Source organism: Phasianus colchicus, chromosome Z (assembly GCF_987193195.1).
Source record: "Phasianus colchicus chromosome Z, bPhaCol1.hap1.1, whole genome shotgun sequence".
Taxonomy (NCBI): Eukaryota; Metazoa; Chordata; class Aves; order Galliformes; family Phasianidae; genus Phasianus; species Phasianus colchicus.
Window position 1 is genome coordinate 42651642 of NC_143476.1, and position 26206 is coordinate 42677847.

At 37.3% G+C, this 26206-nt stretch overlaps 1 protein-coding gene across 4 annotated transcripts in view; it reads right to left on the reverse strand.

Annotated features, from left to right (window-relative positions):
• DMXL1 (Dmx like 1) overlaps window positions 1-25439 on the reverse strand; it is a 74227-nt gene extending 48788 nt beyond the window's left edge. For all 4 annotated transcript variants that reach the window (XM_031601402.2, XM_031601400.2, XM_031601401.2 and 1 more), the window contains exons 1-9: window positions 25235-25439; window positions 18003-18128; window positions 11178-11255; window positions 9283-9361; window positions 8614-8740; window positions 6474-6540; window positions 5199-5374; window positions 3519-3708; window positions 2293-2461 (exon numbers count right to left, since the gene is read on the reverse strand). In XM_031601402.2, coding sequence (XP_031457262.1) covers window positions 2293-2461; window positions 3519-3708; window positions 5199-5374; window positions 6474-6540; window positions 8614-8740; window positions 9283-9361; window positions 11178-11255; window positions 18003-18128; window positions 25235-25321 — 1099 coding nt within the window. In that variant the 5' untranslated portion in view covers window positions 25322-25439. The remainder of the gene's footprint in view (window positions 1-2292; window positions 2462-3518; window positions 3709-5198; window positions 5375-6473; window positions 6541-8613; window positions 8741-9282; window positions 9362-11177; window positions 11256-18002; window positions 18129-25234) is intronic.
• Window positions 25440-26206: the final 767 nt, after the last annotated feature.

Below are 26206 nucleotides of genomic sequence, written 5' to 3' on the forward strand. Positions count from 1 at the left end.
CCAGGGTACACTAGGAAGAACTAATACAGTGACCAATATACTCTGTTATGTTATCATTCAAAGCTAGGATTTCTCATTCCTACAGATTCACTTTTGTTTTTTTATAATGCTATATGATGCCACTTGATGAAAAACAAACCAGTAATCACAGATTAAGTGGCAGAAGCAAGTATCAGACTACTGCAAAGTTACATCATCTAAGCTTGTCAAGAAAGTTGCTAGGTAAATTACTGTAATTTATTCAAATGAGCCATAAAGCAATATGCTAAAAGCTTAACCTGCATTTAATTTCCACCTGGAAGCCTTCACTGATATTCTGCTTCTATTCCTTATTTATGAACTAGTACTTCAATTCCATACCACAAAATATTTTTAATGACAATACTGTTCATTCTTTGATTTATGCTGTAATATAAGAAAATAAAAACAAGGGACACAAATAGAAGAAGGGACCAACAGGAATATCTACAATTTTGTAGTTGGTAAAGGACAGGGAGAGGAAATGAAGAAAGAATACTGAGGAAATTTGGTCTGTGCTTTTTAAAAAAGAAAACAGAACGAAAAAATACTGCCAGCCACAAAATGCTTGTACTAAAAGCAGAACCTGTGTTCTTCTACCTGAAAACTTCAGAGCTATTCAATTCTTAACTAACAACTTTTTGTGCATCTTCCTAAGGATTAACAACTTCTAACTGATTCTCAGTTCCGGGTAAAATCCTTAGTGAATTTCTACTTGCTTTATAAATGACACTTTTTTTTTTAAATTTTTTTTTAAAAAAGCGTATTACATCTTTAGATTCAATAACTGTCTGGATTTGCCTAAAAATAACTTTGTCAAAAACTAAAACTAAATAAATAAATAAAAGATACTGCTTACTCCTTTTATTGCACTCTACCCAGGTTGAATATTGTGGGGAGTGTGTGACTCACTAACAGACTCTGAAGCCACTCAGAGGGACCTTGACAGACTTGAGAAATGGGCTGACAAGAATTTCACAAAGTCCAATGAGGAGAATTGCAGAGATCTGCACTTGGAAAGGCATAAGGGCATGCTGGAGACCACACAGCTGGAAAGCACCTTGGTAGAAAAGGACTTGGAGGTTCTGGTAAATATCAAGCTGGACATGAGTAAGCAACGTGAACTTGTCACTGCAAAGACTAATGGCATACTGGGCTGTACCAGGCAAATCATTGTCAGGAGGCCAGGAGAGCTGATTTTTTCCCCTCTACTTAGCATTGGCTAGACAGCACCCTTGAGTACTGTGTGCAGTTCTGTGCTCCTCAGTACAAGAAAAATTACAAAGAATCCAATGACAGGCTGCTGAGATGATCAAGGGATTGAAGGACTTCTTGACTGTAGAGCACAAGATTGCAAAAAGTCTCTTTTTGGTAGGCTGTATGCTGTTCTAATCATCTGTTACAGCAGTATGAACTAACGCTCTGAAAGATTAAGACTAATCTTCCTACAGCTTATTTAGCCTAGCAATATAAAGAAAACCCACTGTTCTTCACAATCATACCAAAGATTGCACGGCTACAAATACAAACTAGCACATAAATCCAACAACAAACCCTTCAAACAAGCATCAGTAGGGACAAAAAAAGAAAAAGAAATACTAAGCTTAAGATGGACCTAGAACACTCCAAGGAAAGGATCAGCACAGGAAACCACATCACAGCAGGAAAGCCCTAATGAAAGGCTACTAACTACTGAACAACTCAGCTTCTAAATCAGTACACAAAGGCAGTAATTTTATATTACAGAATGGGCAAACAGCTACGAAAACAAATATTAGTTACTAATAAGGTATTGAAGAAGAGCCCTATCAACATAATGCTTGAGTAATAGGGAATATTAAACTTTATGGAACACAAGATAAAAGTGTTTTTTGTTTGGTTCAGAGAAAGAACATAAGCATGGAGATGATGGTTATGTCAAACACTTCATATTAGATAGTAATTTGAAGAAGTCTGAAATATTTTGTTTTATCAGTGTGCAGCCTGCAATACACTTCATACACCCAGTGCAATTACTATTAAATCTGTAACTCCTGTCACAAATATTGTAGCTAGGCATGACAAAAAATGAAAGCCATGACTACTGAGAGGTAGTCATTAACGTATTTCTTTACTGATGCAAGTTCTGCCAGTTGTTCAAAGAACCAATATGCTAGACATTTTGCATCATCAGAGAAATACTGTACGAAGCAGAGCAAGTTACACTTATGCTAACAAAACATGCCAAGAGAAAATTGTAGTTACCCTACGGTAAGCATTTAGTACAGTTTCTACCTGTTGCTGGATTGATACTGGCAGCAATATGGAAGTGACAGAGTGCATTTGCATGAGGAAGAATGTTCCTGTGAACTTCATGAGGATCTTGCTGATGTGGAGAGTATCCAGTATGTGCAATAACAGCACCTGACCTCCTCCTTCCTCGTCGAAAGTGGCTCAGGTTTAACTGCATGAAGAATAAGGAGTCATTTTTAATTCCTTTCAAAAAGAAAAAGCAGATTTCATCTGTAAGAGATTTTCTAGACATTAGTGCATGAAATATATTTCTTAAGTTTAAAAGCTACTTTAAAGCATCAGCTGAGTTTCTCACAAAAATTACAATGTTCTGATTGCATCTGCAGCAGAACAGTATATCTTTGCCTTCAGATTCACTTTTAAAGGCCCACATAGATACTGTGACTTAGCTGCTGTTTCATATCTCAGTGTGCAGACAATGCTTCTGCAGGTTTTATACTTAAGCAGAAAATACTTTTGCTTCAAAAACATACAATGTGCTCACTGAAGATTCTGAACAAAAAAAAAGCAAATATGAATCACCTTGTTTCAGAGAGGCTGAAAAATTACATTAGTGCTTTCCATCTCATTTCATACTTCCACTCTCACAAGAAAAGCCCCATGATTTTTAAAGTTCATTCCCATATTCAGTTATATGGTGAGGTTATGGTACAGACAGGGCTCTAGGCAGGAGTGCCCTCTGTGAGCAGAGCCCAGTAGCTGCTCCCTGTCACATCACAGTCAGCTCCAGTGCTCCAGAAGAAACCTGCTGCTGCTAGAGCTGAGCCATAAGCGAGACTGGTTATGCCTCTGGGAGGGCAAATTAAAGAAGGGGAAAAACTGCTGCACAATAGCAGCTAGAAGAGAGAAGTAACAACATGTATAGTAGAAGCTCTGCAGGCAAAGTGAATGCAGGAGGAGGGCAGGAGATGCTGCAGGCAGGGAGCAGATGCTCCTCAGGACAGCCCAGAACAGGCCCCTTGCTGGAGCTGTGTCCCTGCAAGCAGTTTTCCACCTGCAGTCACTGATGAGCCCCCAGTACAGCAGTGGATATAGTCTGAAGGAGACCACAGCCCATGGAGAGCCCCTATAGAAGCAAGACTCAGACTGTACATGAAGTCCATGGAGATGCAGTCCATAGCAAAGAGTCTGCATTCAAGGCAGTAATTACAATCCCATCCAAAACTGTATGCACGTGTTCATTCCCCAAGTTCACTTTCACTCCTTACCTCTAATGTATTTTGCATTCGTTCCTTACTTGAAGTATTTCTCTTGAAATTATTTGTGAAGTTTACTGCTTCAGTCCAACTGTTATACCCTCCATCATACAACAGACTATCACTTGGTAACAAAGTCTCTGCCCAGAGACGACAAACGTTATCCTTACAGCAAGTCAGGAGTACGTTGCAGACAGCACCACTAATGAAAGAAAATTTAATGTGTGAAGAAGCCACTCACAATCAACACAGCATGAAACCAAACAGTTCCTACTATCAGTTTTCAAAATCATACAAAGTAGCTTAAATGTTAAGGAAAGAAAAACCTAAAAAAAACATTACATAACTATATATTCAAAGCACAGAAATCAAACTAGAACCAGGAACACAGCTGCCAATTTACAAATTTCTCTTAATGATTATTTTTCTGAATACAACGTGTGACATAAGTATCCAGAAATTTCAGTTAACTTAAAATGGGCACTGCAGAAAACTATGCAAGCCACATTTCCAGCTCATGTCAGTTTACAGTTTAGTTTTAACTAAGATTCAAAAATGACACGGATCAATTTGTCTTGCAAGTGTCTTAATATGTCTTCCAGGAAGTATCTGTTCCATGATCATCCCAGGTACAGGGGTGAGGCTCACCAAACTGTAGTTCCTCAGGTTTTTAGTTCTTTCATAAAGAATGGGAGAGATGATTCCCTTTCTCCAGTCACCAGCAACTTCCCTATCCTATTTCCTTTCCTATTTGAAAAGTTGTGGCTTTCAGGTGAATGGCTTGGTAATCACATCAGCTACTTCCCTCATCATCCACGGGATTCATGTCTGGTCCTATAGGCTTACGCACATTCAGCCTCATGAGAAAGGCACTAATTACAGTATGAAGATTTTGCTCACCCAATCCCTGCTTAGAGGTTTAGGCACCTGAGAAGCAAGGGAAGTCTGCCAGTGAAGACTGAGGCAGAGATCTTGCTAAATAATGGTAATGGCTTTATGAAATGTCTTCAATTTAAAGATTGGTATAAAAAAGACAGTATAAACTTGACAACACACAGACATATGCAGAATTCAAAATCTATTGACAGAAATAACAGTTACAGAAAAATATGTTTTCAGATTACAAATTGATGATATTACTTCAGCTTGAGAATGTATTTAAGACAATGTAAAAAAAAGCTGTAAAAAGTGGCTTTTTCTTGCAAGTGATTATTCTATATCTAGTCCTACATCTCAGATAATCAGAAACTCAAATTAATTCTCCACAGTTCCTTCCCACCCATATACTTACCACTCTCTCAAGAACTTCAGTGTGAAGCAATCATTTAAATACAAACAATACACAAGGCTGTCAAACTCCACTATAAACCGAAGTGTACAAATTTTACAACCTGTGTGACTGTTATCAACAGTACATCTGTGAATACATATACCAATCTTTAGTTCGCTCCAAAGAAAAAGTCTGTCTAATCTATGAAAGATGGTGAAAATACATTTCAATACAACTAAGATAACGTGGTAGAACAGTGGATTTAAATGAGGTTTCACAATAAAAAAAAAGCAGCTCCCTGCACTTCTACAGAACAGTTTAGCACATAAAATTTTGTTTTAAGTTCTCAGAGAATCTTCTTTTTAGTTTTGGCTTGGCATTTTCTGGACTATTTGCAAACTTGGCTTGCTAGAACTACTCACTGTGGCATGAATTTGCTTGTCTTCCTCCATGAAAATGAATTTACTGATCGAGGATGGGCCAAATAAACAAATGAAAAATCAACTTCTTGTGCTTGTTTTCCTGCACTTGCATCTGGTGGTGTTACAGCTGATCGCCAGTTGTCTGTATCGTACCACACTTTAACAAGGCAATCGTCCTGGGAGAGGGTGGGGTAAAACAGTACATATTTTGGATAAGAACATGATATATCAGCAGAACTTAATACTTTGAAACTCAACACCTCGGTTTTCAATTTTTGTTTCAAGTGAAATACTCAAATCATTTCAGTAAATAGAACTACAACATCTGATCTGTAGTTGCAGAGATTCCTTTGGTTTGTCTTACCATTAGTAATTCAGATTTCATTCCCCTCCTTCTTATTAGCTACCAGTATCTTGCTATAAATCTATACTAACTAGTACTGTTATTCAAAGTACAATGTACTTTGGCAAGCGAATTTGTCAGCTTCGTTTTGCTTTGGGCTCTACTTCAGCCAGGTTGCCCACTTATCTTAAGAACATCACTGTCCCCATTAAGCTTGCACACAAGCATTTTGCTTTTTTAAAATTATTCCACAATCTCTACTAGGATTTTTAGTTGACAGCATAAACTTAGTGCCTACTTGTATTTGTTAACCTATGTAAAAACTGCTGAGATTGTAAGGTTTTCTGTTTCTTTAAAACAGTACTGAAAACATGAGTTTTCATGGGTTTCATGGGTTTCTTCACCCCGCACCATCGGATTGGACAGTTCTATAAACAGTCTAGACAATTCTAGACATTTTCAATATAGATTTTTGATCAATGACAGTGCTACACTCCCCTCAAATAAAGACAACAGCATTACTTGGAGCAGCAAACCATACCACTCTTCAACAAGTAGTGCAAATTCTCATAGGATTTGTCACATTTGTTCACTGCATCCTTTACAGTAACTTGGATTGTATATCTACAATCTACTAGATTGGCCATGAACAGCAACCGTGATTATGTGGGAATACATATTCCAATACCTTATCCATTTTGAGTCACAATCAAGCTGTATTTTAAAATATTACACAGGGAATATTTTACTCAACCCTCCTGTTTTGGGAAATTATTCTTCCCTCAGATTCTCCTTTCATTAAAGGTGAAAAGGTAAATACATAGATCACAGAAAATACTCACAAAAATAAAAATTAAAACAAACAAACCAATATTCATGAAAAAGCTGTATGGTTAAAGCAAACAAACAAAAAACAGTTAGTAAATGTTTACCTTTCCAGCAGTAGCAAAAAACTCCCCATCTGGTGAGAATTTCATTAAACAAACTTGAGAAGCAGTACTATGAAATAAAGACAATTAAAAATAGCAAATTAGTTTTATGAACTATTTCAGAACTCCAAACAGCTTTTTGCTTTGAATTCATGAAAGTAATTCATTTTGTATGAAATATATATATTGTACTGTGTAAAACAATGTAAGGTTCAGAAGGAAGTTCAATGCAAGTTCAGAAGGAAGAGAAACTTGAATACAGTCTGTGGCTGTAGTCACACAGAAAAAGAATGGAGCAAACGATGCAACTGATGACAACTACAGTGTCTGATATTTCAAATGATCATGATTTGAAAACCGCTCCTAATGAATTACTCATGTGTGTTCTGCCCTAGATACATCCTGTTTTCAATTCATAAACATCTGTATTTCAAACTCATTTCTTCACTCCACACTATCTTTCAAGTTATCTGGGAGACAAAAAAAGCACATTCAATTTTTCCTTTATTTTCCTTATTTTCTATGGCATAACTGAAAAAAAACAAACAACAATAATGTACTTAAGAAATTCTTTAAAATAGTTGTTACATTCACAGTCAAAAAGGTAAAAGATGCCACACTGAAAAAAACCCCATAAACATGAGCCTACTAACATGGTTCATTTTTCTGCTTTCACTGGAAAATATGTACTAGTGTATTTTACACGTTTTCAAGTACTGAGCTATCACCTATATGACTGGCTCATTTATGGCAAGAAGAACATGCAAGAATTTAATTGTGTGGTGCAAGTAGAATCTATATTTTTAGCTTGAAATTCTTAGACATTTATAACAATTTTTTAGGCCTAACTTTCGAAAGAGATTAAGTTAGTCACCAGGTTAACAAAAGCATGATGGTGTGCATGTATATTAACAGCAGCAAATCCATTACAAAATTTATGAATCAAAGAAAGGCAATTGCCAACTTGATTTCAGCAGCCGGTTGTTAACAGAACCAATATTAAGACACTTGGGAATGCCTTTTCTAGGCACTGAAAATAATTCTGGGAAGGAGCAGTATTGCAAAGTCAGTATCCTGAAAACTTACTCTTTATTTAATACAATTACAAATGTTGTAAGACATTGAGACACAAAAGCTGAATGGATAGTGCAAGTTCTGCTGACCCTTTTTGGGATCTCTTGATTTAAAATATGCAAAATCCAGCAAAATCTTTCTGCTCCATGAATGAGTTTAGAAGTACGAAGTTAAGACTTCTGTAAGGTTTGAGATGCACACATGGAACTTGCTATTTTATGGACACAGGAATAACAGCATTGCACTTTACTGACTACACCTAACATACACCCGATTCTAAAACCATTCTATCTGAAAGTTCATTTCTCTCATTAGGCTACAAGATGATGTCACAAGGGTATCTCAATGAACTAACAAAGTCTTGATTTCTTTCCTCTACTTCATGAGGAATAAGTGAAATTAGTTGTTTCAGTCAACCAGTTATGGAGACTTATTTAAGAAAACTGACATACGGGACACTACTCCTGAGCAAACAGTACACTTGATATATTAAAACACTCTTCCTGGGTGTACGGAACTAAAACTCTTCTGACTTCTCTTCTGCAAATACACAGACACAGATACAAAGACTATAATGACCAATTAACACGAACACCCAAAGAATATTCAGAGATATGGTAAAAACAAATGTGTCCATCTTTTCATGGCTGTTTTAAATATCTAAGAATACAGAAAATGCAAAATGTGGGAAGGCATCCATGGAGGAAAGAAAGGTGCAGACAGAGAGGGAATTTTATCTAAATTGGTCCTACAAGTGTAATATCCTTCAATTAAGCAGCTTCACCATATTTACTGTACAAGGAACAAAGTCTGCTGATGCAGTTATAATGACAGCCTTCACATGGCATTCTAATAATGCTTGGTAAAACTGAAAAACTGTTAAAGAACACAAACTACCTCAAAAATAGTTGCAGCTATACTTGTAGTAATAAGAAAGTGTTATGTACTCAATGCAAAAATGATTCAAGTATCATGTTTGAATAGTGTTTCATCAAACAGCAGTATACAGTATGATTTCACTAAACAAACCAGAAAGGGAAAAGGAACTGTTTTTAAAACAGTTTCTTACTTGCACTGCCAGATACACCTCCATTCTCCAACATCTTTTCTGTCAGTGCTGTCATTGTCAGACAAGTTCTCCAAAGGAACACTGGACCAAAGCTGAAGACAACTGGAACCAGTCAAAAGGCGAGTGCCTAAAACAAGTAGAAAAAAAATAGAAAAAAATACAGATTGCAGATACAATGCAAAACAAAATATGCCATATTAACTTCCACCAATAATAAAAAACCAACAAGAAACCAGGAAAGTTATATAATAGTGTGCTTTCATACATTCCACTACACTGATAGATTGACTCAATCTTGCAAGTCAGTTTTCTACGCTCCTTTCTTATGAGAGACAATAATTTTAGCTGAAAATTTTCAGAGTAATCTTTTTGAAAGACAAGTACCTAGGGCTACTATACATGTTTCTTATTCACAATATTATTTTAGCCCTTATTTTAAACTAATACTGCTGACAGTAGAATAATCAGATAATACCATACAGATACTAATTTGGCCCTTCTCTAACAAGGAGGGACTCTTTATCAACTGCAGATTTCATCTCACTTTGGTGTTCTCTATCGCGGTAGGACAAAATGAGTATTTTCCTTGTCTCCAAGGAACAGTGAAATTTTAGTAAGAAATATTTGATACAGCAAATGATTTAAGTGTTTCTTATATTCTATTCTTACCTGTGGGATCCCATGTTAAATTATGTGCTATACCATCCAGTAAGATTTGAGCATTCTTCTGCCACTGATAATGCAACTGCTGAAACATTAAATATTCACAAATTTTAACATGATAATACTTTCTTTCCCTTGTGTTCTGTAATAAAAACATCATACCTTCACTGCACTCTCCAACTTCTATGAAGAGTGTGCCTAAAAATAAATTACCACTCACTTCTAACTTACTTGAAAAAATCTGAGCTTGAAAAAGTTTTAGTACACATCACCATCATTAGAATCTGAGCTTTTCACAGGGAAAGTCTGACTTCATGAAAAAATAAATAAATCAAAAAGTGAAACACAATAAATGCACCTAGTATTTTATATCCATACTATTGTTGAAGGATTTCAATTAGTTCAGGGTCTTTTTTTCCTCCCTCCCACCCCCCCAAAATCTAAAGACAGTTGACTATTTCTCTTCGGATTTGGTTTGTTTTTTCGTCATTCCTTCTTTCTCTGCAACAATTGGAGGATTAGAGTCATAAAATATTTATTTCACAGACAGTTTTAAAGTAATCATCCCGCACTTCAAAAATATCAGACCCATCTATACAAAAGTTAAAGATAGAACAAACAAATCTTCTGCATATTTCAAGGAAAACATTAAGTAGCACCTGTAAATAATGACCTAAGAAAGCTTTTATGACACTGGCTTTTTTCTTGTTTCGTTTTTTTAAATTCTGAATGTTCTAATTAATGGATAAGAATGTCAATCTTACTGCAATGTAAGTATGCTGGAAATTCTTGCAGAGAAGTTAACTGCAATAATTATGTAACCACATACTTCAATATAAATATTTTATTTATTTGAAAGCAAATCATGAATGGAAGATACTTCCTCTATTGCTTATAGTTTGTATGGTAACTTCCAAGTTTCAAGGTATATGTAGTGTTGATTGCAAAGAAAAAAACAGCATTAAGTGTGGCCTGAATGTCTGAGTGATTGAACAGAAAGTAATATATATAAAAGGTTCATGTGAGCACGAAGTCCCACACTACCATTGTTTTTTTCTGCTACTTTCCGTTGGTAATTATTATTTATTGAGTAGCAGGCATTAAGATATATAAAATATCACAGTTTTACAAGTCTATCAGGAGCCATATGACTGAACTACTGGTCAGCACAGAAAGTACTATACAGTTATATAAAAAATTTATTAACACAAATGGAGAGACCAAACCAGGGAGAAGAAAGAATGCTACTTGAGCAACTGTTGCAGAAAAGTCCTCATTACCAAACTTGTACTGAACCCAAGTACTTCTAAGCACAATGGGAAGTCCTTCCATGTACGGAACCAAGCTAAATCTTGTTCTAAAGCATTACTTGCCAGAAATTAATATTTGAATTGCCAACTCCCTACATCGCTATTATCAATGCTCAGCCATGCTATCAAAAAATATTGGTTTTATTCACTACCCTGGGCAAACAAAGGTCTTAATAGGCTTTTTGAAAAATTGAACAGGAATGTGCAGTTCCATAAATCGTGGTTAAAATACCAATTGTAAAAGACATCAGCACAGAAGGGCTACAGAAAGTGGTTCAAAAAGGAATTCCTACAATAATGGACATATTCTCTGGAGTGCAGTGGCATGCCTGTCTTGTTAGATTCTGGAATTTTTACAATACGAACTGTAGATTTAGATATAAGTAACATGAAGTACTATAGTATAACTTGTTTTTACTAGAACTATCCCAAATAACATGCCTCTGCTCTCCCACTACCATTTTCACTTCCCACAGACCACTGCATCTCTCAGTTTAGACAACGAAAGCAAATTCAGCTTAAAAGAAAACCAGAGAAATAAGCCAAGCTTTAAACTAAGTAGATGAAATTAAGGAGTGATGAATTACTTACATTATGATGTCTGCTGCTCTGCTTCAAGAGACTAACTGGCTCAAAGATACAAACCACATTTCCATAAGAAGCTGCAATCTAAAGCAAATTGCATATACATAAACACATGCATAAAAAACAAGCTGCAAAACAAGACTAAAATATGGAATTCTGTTTCTAACTTTAAGCTAATATCTCTCCACCCTTTAGGTAAAAGAAAAAAAACTTTATAAGATTATGAAGCAGTTGTTGACAACAATGTAAATACAACCTTTTAGTCCTACTAGGACATACTAGTCCTAATAAACTACTTGGCAGCATAGGCTGACACGTGCATTTTTGTTCTTTTTTTTTTTTAAAAAAAAAAAAAACAGATTTATGAGGGATGCTCTGAAAGTAATGTCTCCTGCTGGATTATACTGGCCTAAAATATCTAAAGTAGATGATGGTTGCATGGCAACAGAGGGGCAGACTGACATGGAAGCGCATATGAAGCAAAAATGTGGAACTAAGTTCTTCCTTCCCTAAGCGGAAAAAAAAATGCACTCACTGACATTCTTTAATACTTGCCGAATATTTAAGGAGACCAAACAGTGCATGTAAGCAAAATGAAATGACATGTGGTGCATTTTAGGTGTAGTGACATCGAATTGAAAGACAAGCCATATTCTGGACAGCTACAAACACAGCTGTCACACCACAAAACAAAGAGCACTGCAATTAGTTCATTGGTGAACCAGTACATGGTGATAGCTACATTGATAAATAATGTTTTGTAGCTAAGAATTTGCTCTATCAAGCAGCACTGTTGTGCTCTTTGTTGCAGTTTCCATGGGAACAAAAAATCAGAGGCATTACTTTTGGAGCAACCTACCCATTATCAATATGCTTCTCATAGTTAACATGTAAGGAGTCTGTCATGTTCATGTGTCTCAAAAATAGAGACACAATCAGTTCAGAGCACATTCAGTATACCTCCCCAGCACTTTAACACTACATAACAAAGTATTAATTTGGAAAATTCAAGCTACAAAAGTTGAACATCCTACGCAAAGAACATGAAATCAGAATAGTTACTAAATGCTAACATAAAATGCTTCTAAAAAGTTGCAGTATAGGCAGTATTTTTATTTTGAAATCTTATTTTATTGGTACTATCAGCCATCTCAAATCTGAATTAAGGCAAAATTAGTAGTCAAAACTTCTATGTAAAGGCAAGTTTAAGTGACTTTCTTACAAGGGACTGATAATAACTATATGTCCTTGTCTCTAAATTAGAGAGATATGGGTTTCAAGGTAGACTATTTGATAGGTAAGAAATTGGCTGGAGTGTCCAGGGAACTCTGGTCAAGGACAGGCAAGGACAGTGGTGCAATTGATGTGACAGAAGGAAGGAAGGAATGCTATTCCAAGGGGATATGGGCACGCTTGAGAAATGAGCCCACATTAACCTAATCAGGTTCAACATGGCCAAGTGAATTCCTATTCACTAATATTTGGGATTTCCTTGATCCCACCATGCAGAGAAACAGCTCTGCAGATAAGGATGTGGGAGTTCCGGTGGATGAAAAGCTGGACGTGAGCCGCCAGACAACATGTGCGTCCCAAAAATCAAACTGTATCCCGGGTTGCAAGAAAATAGCAGTGATCAGCAGAGCAAGGCAGGTCTCTGCTCTGCTCTCATGTGGTCCCATCTGAATGGGTTTGGGGCCCCCAGCATATGAAAGATGTGGAGCTGCTGAAGTAGGTTCAAAGAGGGCTATGGAGATAATCAGAGGGACGGAGCATCTCTCCTACAGTGAATGGCTGAAGCAACTGGGCTTCAGTCTGCAGAAAGAAAGGCTCCAGGGACACCTCAGCAAAGCCTTTCAATACTCAGTGAGGCAGCTTGTAAAAAAAAGATGGAGTGTGTTTTTGTTATTTTGTTTTTAAACATGTACCAGTAGAACAAGGATGATGATTTTAAACTAAAAGAGAGTAGATTTAGATTAAACATAAGGAATACAACTTTCACTAAGAGGGCTGTGAAACTTTGGAACAAGTTGCTCAGAGAAGCTATGGTTGCCCCATCCCCAGAAGTGTTCAAGGCCAGGCTGGATGTGGCTTTAAGCATGCTGGTATAGTGGCAAGGGCTTAGAACCAGATAATGTTTAAAGCTCCCTAAGGAAACCAAACTATCCTACAATGCTAACAGGCCTCACGCTAAAATCCTTAAAAGACAATGTCATTTGAAACTACTTTAAGACACAGAGATTTACAGAAATTACAAGTTTGCAGAGATAATGCTGAAAATAGACACCTTGAATTTGCAGGTAATGCTTGATGTTACAAAGAATAAGATCTGCAGTTTTGATATCATGTAATCATCAGTTCCTCATTTCTGTGAGATTCTGTCTCACAAAATTCACTTTTTTTTTTTTTTTTTAAAGCAACATTAAAGGTAGGCAGGGTCACTTTGCAGACATTTTGATTTCATTTTTTGATTTTTTCCCCAGGGAGGTGGTTGAGTCACATTGTTGGAATTAGGATAGTATGGTTAGGTTGTTGTTGGACTCAATGATCTTGAAGGTCTTTTCCAACCTGAGCAATTCTATGATTCTATTCTAACATCAGCCAGAGAAATTTAAAGAAGAAACTAAACCACTGTGCCTAAATTGTTAATATTTTTAAACTAAAACTTGAAACTGGATCTACAAAGAAGACCTCTGTGTTAAAGAGGATACAGCAAAATAAATTTTTATGTAGACTAGTATCATCCTGACCCATAAATATCAACAATAATTTCATCAGTTACAAAATGCGTAAATAAACCTTTCCTTATACCTAAGATTAATATCTGCCTTCTTAAAATTACTTCATGTACCTCACTTCTTTTATTCCAGTAATTTCATTCAAAATCTCAACATATATGTCTATACAAAGATCATATTGATTAGATTTTTCCTTTTTCCTATTTTTTTTCCAAACGTGGATAGATCTTCTGTCTACTATTGTATACCACTAGCTTTTAAGACAAACATCAGCACACCAAATGTTACCCCTGGAAGTTTCAAAGGGTTCTGCAGCAATATAGACACTTTCATTTGTTCTCACTGAACAGCATGTCACTGAAAGGATTAATGGAGTTTTGTGTGTTGAAGTGCTTCCCTAATTACTACAATAATTGCTCGGGAGGAAACCAAACTTGTCTCATGTTCTTAAGTCCTTTTATTAGTCAAATGTATAGAAGTTTTACTAAGTTGCAAGAGAAGGGTTACAGCCATTCTTTTATCAGCATGCAGGAATGAAACACCTGCCTCTAGGGCAATTACTCTGTCCACCCTCACTGCTTTGTCAGAACTAGGAATAGAACTGGTCTCATTTTATGAAGGTTTAGTGTAACCCAAATAGTTTCTGGATACCCTTAGCTTTTTCACCCATTAATTCTCCACACTGCATAGAATGCCTCTTCATCTTTCTCATTTGTGAGCCATGTGTACCTCTTACTAAGCTACACTATCACTCACTACCAAGCTGCAGAAAACGACTATCAGTTCCTCCGAAACCACAGACAGCTACCTTAAAAAAAAAAAAAGTACAGCTCATGAAATCACAAAACCTGAATTGAAAACTATACTTGCACATTCAAACTAACTAACAGCAGTAACGACAAAAAGTCTTAAAATGTTTTTAATTACAGAAACAATTTCCTACAGTTAACCTTTAGAAACATCAGCATGTAAGCTAAATCAAAATTTTAATAAGTATCTATTTTTTCTTTAACATTAGTAAAACATGGTGCTAAATAAATTAAATCTCATATATATAGTAACAGTGCTGTCACCATCTATGACATCTAAAAAAAACCTCATCAAATATTTCAAATGATTTGAAGATACAGCTATCTTCTTGTGCACTGTCAGATATTTTCAGAAGTCACACTGCGTGAATTTTTTTTCCTGTTTTAATTAAAATTTTTGTCTTAATTCTCATATTAATTAGAAAAGAGACTTGTAGCTGACATTGTGTGAAAGAAGAACACTCACTCCAAACAGATTGTTCATTACCAATGTAACCAGAGGAAAAAAGATTCAGTGGCCTAAAATTACACTGTCTTCCTTGTAAAAGCCATTTTCATGCAAATCACGGTAGAGGAATGCATAATCTGCTGGGGAAATCAGGAATTCTCACACGTTCCTCCCCACCCCTACCCCACAATCTCAATCTTAGACAATGAAAACCGAAGTTTATCTCCAAGAGTAGGAAGAAAGATGACAGTGGCAATAATCTACCCAACTCTTCAAAGCCAAAGAAGGGGTTGATGAAACATTAACTACTAAGCTATTGCTTCTTCAAAGTAGCTTCACAAAGCTATTCAGTAAATTAGAATTAGATTCAGGGGGCAAAAACAGAGGAAAATTTTAACTCATTACTTTCACAACCTGCTAACAAACCTTTTACAAACTAACTCTATTGTTCAGATGGAGAATGATGCAGATTCTTCAAAGTAAAGCCCTGCTATTTGTAGATGACTCTCGACAGCAGTTTTCCATAAGGAGAAAAACTAAAAAGGTGCATAATTCATAAACTACAGGTTATTAATAGATGCTTTCAAGAAAGATTATTTGCATTGTTTCTTCCTAAAGATCTTAAGCTCCAAAAAGTAATCTGGAGGTCAATGATGAGAAATCTGTGTAAGGATTGATGAAGCAGAAGAAGATAAGCAACCTCTCCAGCACCAGACTGGAAATACAGCAACCTGTCAATCCAAAGCTTCCTAGTTATTTACCACTTAGAATTTTAGCACTCTACAAATTCACCTATTCTAACTACTAGCACCAAACTATACTAACTTGCAGAATCAAAGTCATGACAGAGGCCTACTTTAAAAGTCCTAAAATCCTAAAACTTATGAAATTGAATAGTTTGCTATATACATATGCATTAATTTAGAAGTAAAGGACAGCTTATTATTGAAATTTGGTCAGAACTGATGTGAAATAGTCAAAACAACATTCCAAAATGCAGATAAATGTTTACATTTTATATTTATATATATATATATATATATATATATGCTATCTGCATATGTATTGCACCATCTGTTAACAGACATTCAGTGAACTCAAACAACCTTTTTTTTTTTTCACATTGGAGAAACACAGCTTTCTTTATAGCTTAAAACTACCAGAGGTGGAAAGTAGAACATTTCCACATTTTCATTAATGTTCCCACACTACCCTTTCAAGAATTCATCACTCATATATTAAAAAGTAGCTATGGATCACCTAGGTGGTCATTCACAGATTTCATGTGTAAACACAAAGTTTTCATGCAGAGATCTCACCTCAGGATGGACACCAGAATCTAACCAAAGCTGCCAGCAATTTAAAAGCTCATATGTGCAAAACACAAATGCTACCACCCTACTACAGCTTAAAGGAATCAGTTAAAAAAAAAAAAAAACTTACATGTTTGTATGAGCCAATATTTACCCACAGTTCCAGCTTTACTGGTAAAGAGATTAACCACACTTTGACATCCCAATAGACAGAGCTACTTGGTTCATTGTTTTTTATCATAACAGAGCAATTAAAAAAGATGTCTCTGAGAAGAATTTGAAACCTAACATTTCTGAACCAGTATACCTGTTTGAGAAAAAGAAAAGAAAAAGGAAAATTCTGTCCATAAACAATTTTAAGCCTTTATTAATTACTTGAAAGGTATATTACTCTTCCATGATATGGAAATTACTCATCTTCTGCCTGTTACTGACATGTCAAAGCATGGCAATGACTAAACTGAGCAGCATGAACCCAGAGTGAATAAACTATTTTTGCTCTCACCTTATTAATTTTTTGGTCACTTTTTTTTTTTTTCCTTTACACATGTTCCTGTATAGCCCCATCTTACCTTCTACAGTCTCATAACTACGCTTGTTATTTCTTATTTGTTATGTAGCTTACTAAAAACAAACAGATGAAGCAAACAGCCATTTTCACCTTCATTGTTGTACATATGTCTCAATTTGAAAGCATCCATACTTTGAGAAAGTTCTCAACATAGACATGTACATACCTGTACGTGACCCAGCCCATACTGCAGCCCACCCTCTGCAATCATGGTAGCAGCTCTTTCCTGCTGAGCAGATTGGACCAGCCCCAGTCATACACCCATCACTCAACAACAACCAACAAGCCATGAAACCGGGACACAGAAAGGGCTTAATACGGAGCTAACTCAAGTTATGGTAAATATTTTTTTTTATATTTTGATGCATTGCCTAAACATGGTTCTGTGAACAGTGAAAACTACACTCTCTTGCTTTTCATTGTGATAAAGGAATTTGAGAATAGATTTGAAGATGGCTGAAAAAATTACACATTTTGGGGTATATTTGTAAATGCATTTTCAGTCAATGTAAATATATTACATGCAAATTTTCAAACTTAATGTAATGTATGGAGTTGAAATTGGATATTCAATTCAAAACTTCCATGATGTTTCCTTACTAGACTTTTGTAGCACTTTTAACAGGGAAAATTATCCCTTTTTCTGCAATCATGCCTTATCCATGTTATTGCTTTTGGGCAGTATGTACATAAGGAAACAACCAAGGATGAAATCAAAAATCTCTGATGAACACCTTGGGAACTTACTAAGAATTACAAAATACTAAGAATTACAAAATAGACTAAGTTTTTACTTCTATTTATTAACTATGTTATATGTTTCATATGTGGCCCCAAACAATTCATCTTCATTCAGCGTGGCCCATCTTCACTCAGTGTGGCCACGCAAGTCTACATGTTGGACACCCATGACTCAACATGACATTCCAAGAATATTATTAGAAGGACCACATACCTTTCCCTGTTGCACTGAACAGTCCACACAACCCACTTGAATGTTTCCATGTTTTGCACCTGGGATTATCTGCAATCTTTCAAAGTCAGTCCCTAATACAACAATATCACATCCTGATGCGTATGCCTAAAAATAAAACAAAAACAAATCAAAACAAATAAAAACACAAAAAAATCACAAAAAAAGCATAATCTCAGAATTAAATAAAGTTATAGCCACTTAAAGCATACCAGTGAAATGGCATCACCTGTGTATTTTACCTGTGTAGAACCCCACAGGCATTTTGTAAATGATCAAATGGATATCTACAATTTCAGTCAAGCAACAGAAGATGCTTAGCAGTCCAGCTCAACACACCCGTTACAAAACAAAAGTTCAAGACAGAAGAGACAAAACGGAGTTATGAAAAAGTCTACGAGAAATGAAAAAAACATGAACAAAAAAAATCACTCAAAGTAATATACTTCCTAGATTGAAGGCAGAGAAATCTAAAAGTTTTTGAAAAAGGGGAATGGAAGCAGGAAGATAAGATGGTATGAAACATTCAGCAAAATTTAAAATTCCAAAGGAATAAAGGAACGAAGATTAGTTTTAGAAAAGTTTCACACTCACTGAGCTTCATGTTACTGGCATTCCATGGATTCATTTTAAATTCATATTGTCACTAAGTCATTTGATGTATCTAACATATTTATAGTGGCAACCAATGATCATTGCATTGTTCAAGTCAAATAATTCTTCCTACCTTTAGGCAAGTTATATTAGAAGCTAGGCACATATTAAAATAGAATGAATAATTAAATATTTGAGAAAACATGAAATACAGCTTTTGAGTACTGAACTCCAGCAACAAGGAATGCACAAATAACAAGAACATAAAACCAGGAAACTACTAGCAAAATTATGAGCACCAACAGAGGCATGTTAAAAGAGAGACAGAGATTGACTGTGAAAGCAAATTATTGGTCAAAAAGATTCAAGAGCAAAACACAAGAATTGCAGATGGAAGTCTGCAGAACACAGACATTAAGGATCATCCCTTACAATCAGCCCCACTAGCTCTAATACATACAGTGAAAAGTCTCTTGACTTGAAAAAAGAACGCAGAAAAATTTAACACTGTACAAGTAAATTCAAAACATGATGGTCATGTTTCAGGTATTTTTAAGAGCACTTTTGGCCAAACCTGCACTAGAATATCTCACCACTGCATATATTAAAACAAACAAGAAAAAAATATTTCAGTGTAAAGCTAATTTGCCTGACAGTATGTTAGTGGCGTTTCACAAAAACAACCTTACTCAGTAAAATGATTATCACCCTCTACTAGTATTCATTTTTCCAATCTGCTGACAACCAAACTAGATTTAAAACGATTTGATAGGTGAAAGTACTGTCTAAAACACTTCTTCAGACTAAATACACACATTAATTTCTGATCATACACATTTTCTGTCCTGTCTCTTCCTCAGCTGCAAGAAGTTTCAATGGCAGTAGTTCCTTCAGTCAAAACAGGATCATTCATTACAAATGCATATACTGAACTGCAGATTCTGATTTAAACTCATTTCAAAAGAGACAATACTATTTTCTGTACAAATTTTGAAGTGATTATTCTCACATCACAATGACACGTTAAACTTTCAACCTGTTCCTCAAAGAACATTTTTTTCTGATGTCAGTAATCATCTCACTTGCTGACTCATTAATTAAATTCATAGCCTACTAGGCAAAGGTTACTCTGAAGTACAATATATACATATTTTCCCAAAGTCATTTTGTTTAATTTACTGCTTTGTATGAAAGAAATTTTAAGAAACTACAAGTCTCACTAAAGAGAGAGCACAGTTTCATTAGAAAAGGTTTTAGAAGAAATGCCAAATACTGCACGAAGCCCTCCACCTCTTCTGTATGACCTTCTAGGCCTCATCAACACTTGATAGGCTTAATAGAGTCATCCCCAGCTGGTTCTCTCCCTTCCACACTGACAGACAAGCCTGCACTGATGCAGAGTTACAGCATTCCCACCAAGGTGAATAAGAAGAAGCATAAATAGTAAAACACACCACTAGTAGCAGTTCTGGAGTCTGTAAACTAAGCATCTTAACTGGATCAAGAGCTCTACCAGTTTTTACATACTAGAAAAAGAAATAATTCTGAGTACACTTGGATTTTGCATTGGAAGAACTCTGAAGTAACTATCAAACACTGGAGTCTTTCAGAGTCAAGTATTCATCAATGTTTCTATAATAAACAAGGGTTTAAAATACTGTAAGAACTCAGCCATGCTACTTAAGGCTGCATTACATAGCAGCAGATTGAAGAGGTAAACACCCTAGATCCAGTGTTTGCTGGAAATTTTCCCTTTATGAATATAAATTATTGCCTATATTTAAGCAACCATATTGTTTTATTGCTGGTATTCATTTCTTGTTCAATTTCATTTATGCTGCGTTTGTTTGTTTGAGAGCCAAATGGGGGACGATGTTTCTAATGAAAAGAAGCAATTGGGGAGCTTCATGTCATTCTACAAGTTTCCTGTTCCAACAAATAATTATAAATGCACTCAGGAATCCAAGCTATAGCTGGAGTAAAACAAATGTCTTTCTATGATCTTCACTGTCCAAAAACAAACAAACAAACGAACAACAAAAACAAAAGCTACAGTCATAAGCTACCCTTATATTTTGGTCATTCTCGACATTACCTGATAAAAAATTTACATCTCAGAAAAAAAGAATCACTTCTGACATGAGTCTATTCGGACATCTCAGACCACATCTAGTCATCCTGACTTCCCAATCCCCAGGAAGCTGGAGAGCTAGCTCTTAAAACCACAAAGTAGACCTGTCCTCAAAGAAGTAGTACTACAAAATAGAAAACACAATACATTTTCAAAGAGCTTCCAAGTAAAACTACAGCTAAGCAGAAGGAGGATAACTTAGGACAAGCACATTCAACCTATGGCCTGCACACGGCCCAGCACAGCTGGCAATTCAGCTGCTCCCTGCCACTACATCAGACATTCAACTGAAAAATCTGATCATGACTCTTTACCAGACTTACGAGCCCCATTTTAGCAAAAAGAAATATCTCCTTCTTCACAGCCACACCTTATGCATATCACAGTTTTCTGGATTACTGTTGTGAACAAGTGTTTTCAAGGAGGAAGCACAGTAAAAATAAAATCTCACCCCAAATCTCTGAAGAACATGTTGAGACCTCACTGAGAATGGCAGCGACATCCACCCAACCAGACTGATGCATTAGTTTCACAAAAACAAAGTCACACATGCTACAACTTCTATGGTTTTGTTGGTCTCCTTTCCATGTTTTAATAAAAGATATCAAAAACTAAAATATTTTGTTACTTACAGACATTAACTATAGTATATATTGGATGAAGGCTGCTCTGAAAGTAATGCTTCCTATTTTATTAAGTGGACTTCTGACACCAGGGCCACTAAAATGATCAGAGGGCTGGAGCACCTTTCCTATGAGGAAAGGTTGAAGAAACTGGGATTGTTTAGCTTGGAGAAGAGAAGGCTGCAGGGAAACCTCATTGTGGGAGTGTATAAACAGGAGGGGGAACGGCTGTTTATGAGGGTGAATAGAGAGAGGACAAGGGGGAATGATTTTAAACTGACACAGGAGAGGTTTAGGTTAGATACTAGGAGGAAGTTTTTCACACAGAGGGTGGTGATGCACTGGAACAGGTTGCCCAAGGAGGTTATGGATGCCCCATCCCTGGAGGCATTCAAGGCCAGGCTGGATGTGGCTCTGGGCAGCCACCAGGGTCTGGTGGTTGGCGACCCTGCACATAGCAGGGGGTTGGAACTGGATGATCACTGTGGTCCTTTTCAATCCAGGCCATTCTATGATTCTATGATCAGAAGCAGATGTCAGAGATACAGTAGTACAGGTTGAACTTTCCCATCAGTATTTCGTTGCTGTGACAGACAGAAGGACATTCTGTCAGAACAGCATCTGACATGGAAATGCACATGGAGCAATGGTGTATCATTGAATTCTTCCATGCAGAGAAAACGGCACCCAATGACAATTCATCAATGCCTGTGAAAATTTATGGGGACCAAATAATGGATGTGAACGCAGTGAGGCAAAAGGTAGTGTGTTTCATCTCTGCTGGTGCAGGTTTTACAAGCATGGCATGCAGACCTCTGTTCACTACTAATGAAAACGCATAGCTAATGGTGGTGCCTGTGTTGAAAAACAGCATTTTGTAGCTGGGAATTTGCTTTATCAGTGTTATTGTGCTACCGCTGCAGTAACAGAAATAAATAGGAGGCACTACTTTCAGAGCAATCTATATATATATATATATATTTTTTTAATTATTATTATTATTTTTTTAAACACATACATAAATATATATACATCTTTCAAGACAGTATCTCTTCACTCAGTGCAGCCCAGGCCAACAGGTGGACACACAAAACTCAGGAGGTTACTTTTCATGTTTACTTGAAGTTAAGCCATAGGAAAAACACAATTTCAAGGACGAAAGGCACAACATGCAGAAGGGAAGACAGAGTAACATTCAAGAGAAAAACACATTGGAATAGGAAACTAAGCTGTCTGGGAAGTACAACTGCAACACCCTTTCTCTCCTCCCCTTGTCTTCTAACCCACTCCTGTGATATGTCCTGCTAAACAGATACTTCAGCAAACAAGACTGACCTAAGCTGTCCATTGCCATCCCCATACTGTTCTTTCTCAAGCAGTCTCTGTGAAATCATTCTCACACACACTTACATACTCACACACGTTTAATCCAGACTCCAATGCAGATGGTGGTTTCTAAGCAGTATTACACTTCAAAGGACACTTACTGAAAACAATAGCACCAAACAAACTTCTGGATCAGCTTTATACTTACTTTTTTTTTTTTTTCCAGCACAGAAAACTGTACAAGATATTTCAGAACCATGTAATGAATGGAAGTCAGTGCTCAGAAGTAACGGGTACATACTGTATCCTAACAGTCTCACATACAACAAAAATGAATTCTGCCAACTACTCAACGGTTATCTACTTTTTTAGAGCAGGCCTTATCCACAACAGTTTGCATGTCATTTTCTACAGGACAATTAGCTCCAGAGTATAAGCATCTCATTCCCATATTCTTTCTCATCTCTATTAGTGCAAATGGATCGGTGTTTTTTCTACTCTTGGGTTTTTTTTTGTTTGTTTCTCTGTTTGTTTTGGGGGGCCGGGGGAGGGGATGCATTTTACATTTGAAAGAATGCTGCCATACTGAGGAAATAATGTCTAGAAAAATTTTAAAATATGTTAAAAAAGAAAAACAAAAACTGCTTGCTTTAAAAAGTGATATGAGGTAAAGTCTTATTTTGGTGAACCAAAAAAACTTTTCACCCTAAAAATGTCCTGAAATATTTACAAAAAGATGACTTTACACAATGAGACTGTTTATATCACAAAGGAGATACTGTTTATATTACCATGTTGTTGTAATGTTTATTAAACAACATTTTGTTCTTTTGTTACACAAACAACGAAGGTAGAACTAGTTTAAGCTGAGGGAAGATGGACTTCACTAGCTGGTGACACAGCAAAATGAACCTGAAATTAGGAAGTGAAATATGTTTTGGGTCTGTGAAAATAAACATTGCTCTGCATGGCGTAGAAAGCTTTCAGAAAATTTCTATCCATTATTTCACTATTTTGTAATCCTTTTCTCCTCATCAAACATCACCTTTAACTTGTTAAACTTCTCCAAAGAAATATGATTTTACATACGGAAAGACATTCTTTACTGGGGACTGTAGTAATAAGACAAAGGAAATTCTTTGCTCAGAGGGTATATTATTCTGTGATAGCTCAGTAATACTTCTATCACGTGTTTGAAAATAGAAGTTTCTAACAGCCATTCTACTGCCTTAAGGAAGCTGAATTTCTCACTTTGAAAACAAAAAAAAAAAAAGACCAACCCTAATGAAAAGCACTAAAAAAAAAAAAAAAGCAGCCTAGGAACAAAAGCTTACTATAAAAAGATAGAAAATTGACTTCTAATAATTACATCAAGTATCTATGACTTCTGCTGGACTGAATGCAAATATAACACAATCTGCTTGCCTGGGCTGGATGCTACTCACAGAAGGCCTTCATTTGGAAAGGAACTTAAAAATCATCCAGCTCCACTCCTCACACATGTACATAAATTGGCATAAGTGGGAGAGATGTGTTTCCCTTTCCTCATTTTTTATTCATGTTTTATTACTATTTCAGATACAGGAAAAGAGCTCTCCATTTTACTGTTTCATATTCTAAACATGAAGCCTATTGTTCCCCCTCCAAAAAAAAAAAAAAGTTAGGAAAACCTTTCTTTCACTTGTTTATCTTTCTGAACAATTTAGTGAATTTAATATAATGCTATAAAATGAGTGACAATTAAAAAAAATGAAAGCAAATGAAAAAGCAAGCAGTCAAGGTATTTCAGCTGGCAGCTTTAAATCTGAGGAAGAGAAATCCATTAATAACCTTCTGAGTAAAAGGAGAAAACCAAGTCAAGATCAATGTGTGTAGAGGAAACACAGCCTCTGTATTTATGTCAAAACAGTTCTTGCACACAAGAGACCATAAAAACAGCCAGTGAAAGCTGCACTCTCCAATCACTTATTTCTCCCCAGAGATTTATTATTCTTTCGGCCTCGTTTATGCAATTCTGGTCCCTGGTGATGTAAAAGAAACTGTGGCGTCTAACTAAATGATTCCCCACCACCCGTGAGTCTTTCATTTTTCTGAATATCTGAAAATAACCTGAATATCAGACAGTTTGCCACCATGGGAAAGTGAAGTGACAACAGCTTCCATTTAACAAGTCTTCCAACTGTTCTCTACTGACAGCTGCGCCTTTCTGGAAGAAGGACATCACCTGACAACGCCAAAGCAGCCCCCGCTAACAGAAGCCTTCAACCATTACCACGCATCGCTCTGCAGGGGCGGTCCCGAAGGCGCCAGGCCGAGCTCCGGGCCCTCCTCTGTCACCGCGGGGCCCACGTTTACGTAACGGCGCAGGCCGCCTCCATCTTTCCGCGCACGGCCCCGCACGGCCGCCCGCGGTTAGCTGCGGAAACGTCCTCCAGGTGCCCCGCGGCGTGCCGCCTCGGCTCGGCCCCGCCGCGTCGAGCCCCGCGCCGGCAGCCACCTGACGCAGCTGCTTTCCGAGCCAGGCCCCGGCGTGGACTCACCGTGAAGGGCTGATCGTACAAGCTCCCCACAGAAAAGCAGTTGTCCCCGGGGTTCACGGCTCCCGTCAGCACCTGGTGCAGATTCATCACGACACGCAGGCGCCCGGCACTGCCGGGGGCCGCAGCCGCCGCCAGCCGACCCCCGACCCTCCTTCCTCCCACGGGCGGTGGAGGCAGTGGCACATGCCACGGGGCGGAGCCTCCACACCCCGGCGCCGCCTAGCCTCTCGCGAGAGCTCCGCCTGCACGCCATTCTCGGCCCCGCGCCTGCGCGCCAACAGCGGGGAGCGGAGGGTGTGGTCTTGTGTGGGTGGTGTTTGCGCTCACATCGTCGTACAGGATGGGGAGTGGAGTGGCGTACAGCTGAGTGACTGTTTTGTGGGTTTGTTTTTCCTGTATTTGTATGAGTTTGCACCCACGGGGTGCAAGAATCATAGAATCATAGAATCATAAGGTTAGAAATGACCTATAAGATCATCGAGTCTGACCATCTTCTCATTACCACTGCTACCACAAGCTACTAAACCATATCTCCACAGCTCCTCATCCAGATGCCTTTTGAACAGTGCCAGGGACGGCGACTTCACGACCTCCCTGATGAGTCCATGCGTTTCCATTTCCAGTAAATATCTGCCTTCCAGCTCACAGAATCACAGAATGGCCAGGATTGGAAGGGACCTCAAGGATCATGAATCTCCATCCCCCATGCCACATGCAGGGCCACCAACCTCCACATTTAGTAACAGACCAGCCAGCTCAGGACCCCATCCAATCTGGCCTTGAACACCTCTAGGGATGGGGCATCCTCAACCTCTCTGGGCAGCCTGTTCCAGCACCTCACCACTCTCTCTGTAAAGAACTTCCCCCAGACATCCAACCTAAATCTTCCCTCCCTCAACTTAATACCATTTCCCTCTCACCACCCTCCCACCTATTGCTGTCAGCAGCCAGCCTGAGTACAGGAGCTGTTGC